General features: G+C 29.0%; 1 protein-coding gene across 1 annotated transcript; it reads right to left on the bottom strand.

The window, feature by feature from the left end:
• Nucleotides 1–562: 562 nt before the first annotated feature.
• Nucleotides 563–5312, bottom strand: LOC129301576 (leucine-rich repeat receptor-like protein kinase PXL1; the record flags this gene model as incomplete). Its single annotated transcript, XM_054940136.1, has 3 exons — nucleotides 4616–5312; nucleotides 3936–4079; nucleotides 563–634 (listed from the first exon to the last, which is right to left on the bottom strand). Coding segments are annotated over exons 1-3 (910 nt in total), but the record flags the coding sequence as incomplete, so codon positions are not given.
• Between the last annotated feature and the right edge of the window lie 831 nt (nucleotides 5313–6143).

Raw genomic sequence — 6143 nt, 5'->3', positions numbered from 1 at the left:
TTAATTTTGAAATTAATTTTAAATTAAAATTCTAATTTATAAAGATTTTAAAATTAATTTAAACACTGATAAAAATAATCTCATGTACTAATTGAAAATCACGTATACTAAACTACTTAAATATGTATTATTTTTGAACTACTTTCCAAAAATATTCTATATGCACTTTAAAATATTAATTTTTTAATTATTTTGCAAATCCATAAAGGCAAATCCACTTTGGCAGCAAATCCATTTTCCTTGCTCTAAATGGAGATTCATCTGTTCCAAACTAACAAAATGCTTTACAAGACATCCTAACCAGCATTTCTAAAATTTTGGAAAAGAAAATTTTTGGCCAACCAAAGCTAAAGACTTATTTTTTTGTTTAAAGAATTGTTATAAAAGAAAATTCCACTCATAAACAATTTATAAACAAAAGGAAAAGTAAGAAAAGAAAATGCATTTTGTTCATCATAGTAGTAACACTGAGAAAACAACTAACTAGAGAGAGAGAGAGAGAGAGAGAGAGAGAGAGAACTATATATAGTAACTACAATATCATAACTTGATGAAAAATTACCTTGTAAATTATTATGATCAAGATATAGCTCTTGAAGCATATCCAATTTTCCCATATCTTCTGGTATATCACCTACAAAAAAAAAAATGCTTAGAGATCTATAATTCAAATTGTTCACAGATATATCTATTGAGAATGGTTCCCACGTATGTGATAAAGACATAAGAAATATGGCTTAATCCTACAAGTGTCCATGTATGATGAATCATTTTTATCAAATCTAACTTGTAGACCCTTATTTCCACTCGTGGGCCCATGTATATTTATATATATGATGATATAGCACCTGAATGAGCTTCTCTTTTCCTCATATGTATTTTACATCAAAGATTATGTTTCATATAAATGCCAATACATGCTGCCACATTAATCAATCTATACAGACCATCAACCAACAAAAACAATATTGTAAGATCCAAAGCTGTTGGTTCCTCTTATTCATTAATTAATAAAAAAAACAAATTTTATACTTTAGACATGTTCTTACCATCATCATTTAAAAGAACAATAATTAATGGTTACTTTTAGATAGTCTTTTAAATGTAAGACCAAAATTTCGCAAACATAATACTTTGAACCTACAAGTAAGTAAACAAATGGGACAAAGGTTATGACTCTAAGATGGCAGCTTGCGCAAGTCTATCAACAATTGCCAAAGATGCCATATATTAAGAAAGGAAGATATTGGAAGAATTACAACCAAGTCCCACATAAGGATACAATTAGTCAAAAACCTAACAACACATGCAAATTATAAGCAACATATGGAGCAGTAATTGTTTGAACAATTTTACATGGTTTTAACATAATGACAAAAGGAATTCTGTAAATCCTCTAAAGTGACAAATTGACTAGCTAGCTAAAAGAGGATTACAAAGAACATTCAATTATTTTATCTTACTCAAATAAAAAAAAATTATCATCAATATATCATTGAAAAATAATAGTTACAGAATAATGAAACATTAATTTCCTTAGGGAAATTAATTTGAACAAGGATGTGAACTTTTGCAAAGCTGTTTTCATCAATGCACAAAATGCGTGAACTTTAATAATTCGAATACCCGTATAAAAAGGCAACAAGTTGGAAAGGAAAATCTTCAAAAAATCAACACACGCAGAAAAAATGTGTTTTGGATGTACGCAGCAAACTTACCCACAAAAAAATTATTTTTTCTTTTATTTTTTAAATAGCTAAATAGATTTTGCTGCTAAAATTTATATCATATAAAGTTTATAAATTTTTCGTTTCAACATGTTTGAGGACATGTTCGATAGATTGAAGGAATAGATTAAATCTAGATGAGATTTGTGAGGAATATATATTTAATAATGGGTAAATGAGCAAATTACTTCTAAACTTTAGGTCTAGCAACACTATAGACCCCTGAACTTGTTTATTGTGTAAATTATTTTTTCAACTTTTGAAAACAGTTTAGTATGGCCCTTACTATTAACAAAGTTAACTTTAACTGCTAGTTAATTAAAAAATGATAGAAAATGACCTCTAAAATTATTAAAAAAAAGATCAAATTTTTTTAGTCATTTTCTATTATTTTTTGGGTCCTTGTTTGTAATTTTTGGACCATTTTCTATTATTTTATGTCAACTAATAGTCAAAATTAATTTTTATTAACAATAAGGGGCTAGATTGCACTATTTTTTAAAAGTTGGGAAAACAATTTGCACAATAAATGAGTTCAAGATCTATGGTGCTATCAAATTTAAAGTTTAAGTGGGTAATTATCTCATTTATCCTTTAATAATTAATCATCAATATGAAAAATCTTCTTAATCACGTGGCTTCTGTTCTATATTATATGTAGTTGAGGAATGGACCGCATCACCAATAACAAGCCACAAAAATAACACAAAATTGATGAAAAGTTACATATTATAATTAGTTGAAAGTATGCCTTCTAAATTATTTTTACCAATGTTTTTTGGTATTTGACCAGACAACTTGTTTCTACTTAGGAATATAATTTTAATGTTTGAGAGAGCACCAACTCTTTTGGGGATATCTCGTGCAATATGGTAATGATAAAATGATTATGATGCATTTTTAATTAATAAAAATTATTTTTGAATTTTTTGATAAACTATTTTCTACAAAGTTAAAAATTAAAGTAGGGTGTATGTTTTGAAAATTATAGAGTGGTTTCAGTAATATTAATAAAATAAAAATAAATGGATATTAAAAGTTTCTAACAATATATATCAAAATTCAGAAAACACATTATTCATTAAAAAAATTCACAAAACATTTTGAATAAGATGTTACATATATAAAAAAATTACAATTACAAACAGTACGTAGTTATAATATGAAAAATGGGTGAAAATAGTGTATAATATATATAAACAAATTTACAATTACCAACAACAATTATAATATGAATTACGTACTTTTGTAAAGTTAATATGTTGTTAATACATTTTATATTTATATATTTGTATTTTTAAGTTTTATATTTGCTTTCAAAAAGTTTAGATGAGGTGGGTCCGAGGGTTCACCAGGGTGAGGGAAGGCCTTCAGGCTTAAAGAGAATTCATAGAGTTACTTACACATCACCCACCAACAAGGTATTTATAAGTTTTATATGATTGTACACCATCAATTATCTAATAACATTTCTCTCAAATAATAAAATTAGAAAATTATTTTCAAAAATAAGGATAATAAAAGTTAAAAATGAAAATTCAAATACTACAATTTATGTATATATCTATATATTTCTTTAAAAAAAATTCTCTCGCCCACCTTTGATTCTAATTTCAGGGCCAATTCAAATACAAAATAATGGAGATAGCTTGAAAATATAGTTATATCTAGAAATTGTCTTTTTTTTCATGCCATCTATAAAATTCTTATGAGTGAAGAGCTATCAATTGGATAAATTGATTGCACATTTTAAGATCAGTCATCATATATTTGATTTATTTAAGTGGCAGATCCACATATGATATAGCTTGAACTTGTTCTTTTGGTATTTTATACCAAAGATTAATTTTTGTTCAAAAATAAAGCCCAAGATATGCCATACTGCCACTCTAATCATTCTATAAAGCCCAATCAAAAGTTGGTTCCGTACCCGCTTATTCCTCTTAATTGAAATTCTAATGATGTTTATAGACAATAAGAGCAGAATGCATGGAATGACATATATATATATAGATTAAATATTTTAAAGTATATGACATTTTTATATATCCAACCATCTAATCTAGACTTATATATTTTGGGTTACATAAGTAATAGCATTTTGACGAAACATATTGGCATCTCAGTTCATAATTTCAAGTTGCAAAAGACAAGAAGTAAGAAAAAGAAATGATCTATAGCGAATTAAAATTTGCGTAAAAATTATACCTTGTAAATTATTGGAACCAAGATCTAATTCTTGAAGCGAAATCAAGCTTCCAATGCTTCTTGGTATGTAGTCAAAGAGTTGATTTTGACCCAAATATATGATTCTAAGATTTGTAAGATTGGCAATTTCATTGGGAATATCTCCTGTGTGATCACATTAACAAAAAAACAAAAAAAAAAAAAAAAAGCAGTGATATGAGTGCTTGTGTATAGATTATAGAAAATCATAGAAATATAATCTAACTTTATGGACATGATCATATATGGACAACATGTAGTATATAGATAGAAATCATAAATTTAAAAACCATTAAAAAATCTCTTGCATTATGCGCTGGCTCCAAGAACCCAAGTGAAAAGGACAAAAAACTAATAACAGCATGAAAAATAGTTGTTCCTGACGGTGAAGGGAAAACTGAATGATGTTAATAATACACTATGTTGTGTTGAAAGCATGGTAATGAAGTGTCACAACAAAATTAAAACTCTATACAATTTATAGTTTCATTTATCATTCCTAATCAACATAATCAATATATATATGTTCTTCCCTTTCCAACAAAATCAACGTTGAATAAGAGATTGAATATAACTTATCCCAAGACACACTAACACCAACAAAAATATTTGAAATGATTTGGGAAAAAATATGAATTTACCCAATATAATGAAAGACATACCTATTAAAGAGTTGTATGACAAAGACATAAGCTCAAGTGAGGATAAGCCAGAAATAGTTGGAGGTATTTTTCCTGAAAGATTGTTCCCTGCTATGCGTAAAATCTTCAAGTGCTGAAGCCTTCCAATAGCAAGTGGAATAGATCCATGGATGAAATTATCATTCCAATCCAACATCTCTAACTTTGACAAATTTGATACACTTGGAGGAATAACACCTTTAAAACTATTATTACGAAAAATTATTTGCTGAAGAGAAAATAGACTTCCAATCCAAGCTGGAATTTTCCCATGAAATTCATTAGAGCTCAAATTGAGAATTTTCAACTTATGTAACTGCAGCAACTCCTTTGGTAACTCACCATGAAAGTTGTTACTATGAAGGTCAAGTTCAACAAGGGAGGACAAATTCCCCACTTGTGAAGGTAAGGTACCCTTGAGACTCGTGTCAGCAAGATTCAATACACTTACTCTCTCGCCGTTAGCATCACAAGTAACCCCAACCCAATTGCAAATGAAAGAAGAGTTGGACCAATTAGCCAAGTGATTGAATGGGTCTCCCACAGAATTTTTGAAAGCAAGAAGTGCTAATTCATCGTTTTTGGTGAAATTGGTTTGACATAAAGTTGGGGAGATGATGAGATAGCAAAGTATTGTGAACATCGAGAAGAAAAAATGAAACCAAAGGTTGGCCATGTTGGATTGATTTAAGGCTTATAAGATTGACGAGAACGATGAAGAAGGTCATGCTGTATATATATATGCCTCAAGGTTGATAAGCACTGCTCATAATGATAATAAAAGCCGAATAAAATGTGAACCTAATAAAAGCATTTATATTTTGTGGTGGGAAAAAAGTGTACTACTCGAATTCTTCTCAAAATAATTAAATAATGTGCCAACTAGTCAAATTCTAACAAAGAAACAATATTGTGCCATTTTTTCCATGGTGCGGTGGGTATTCGAGTTGACTTGGTTTGACCAAGAAAAATATGTAGACAAATAAAAAAAAAATTGTCACAACCCATATGACTTAGCTTGTTTTTCTCTTGAGAAGAGAGACAAGATAATATCTGCCTTACGTGCTAAGTGAGAATGGAAATAAAATAGAAAGAGGATGGAGAGGATCTGTTTCATCATCGAGCTTTTGGTTTGATAGTAGAGACATGTTGGACCTACAACTAAGACGACGCGAAGATAAGAAATGGCAAAGCGAATAGGTTTGGCTATCGAAATAATAAAATGAAGGGGGGCTGGCCTGCTAGGGAAGATGAAGAGGTTCACATCGGTTCCTTTCATCACAATAGGAGTGAAAAATCAATCAGATTTCTTATTATTTTCCAAAATGTCACCGCCTCTTCTTTTTACACTTGTTTCTTTTTAACCGGCATGAAATGTTGATCTAAAATCATATATTTGTAGTAGTATTCACTGAACCTCAATATTCTGAATACTATTATTATTGTGCCATTTTAACATGCATATGGATTGATTGGCTTAAAAATTTTCACCGTTAGTGAGTTGTGAAAA

Source organism: Prosopis cineraria, unplaced genomic scaffold (genome assembly GCF_029017545.1).
Source record: "Prosopis cineraria cultivar Desert tree isolate PC_DT_omini unplaced genomic scaffold, ASM2901754v1 PC2217, whole genome shotgun sequence".
Classification (NCBI taxonomy): domain Eukaryota; kingdom Viridiplantae; phylum Streptophyta; class Magnoliopsida; order Fabales; family Fabaceae; genus Prosopis; species Prosopis cineraria.
The sequence above is the reverse complement of the archived record's forward strand: the minus strand, read 5'-3'. Positions and strand labels throughout refer to the sequence as shown.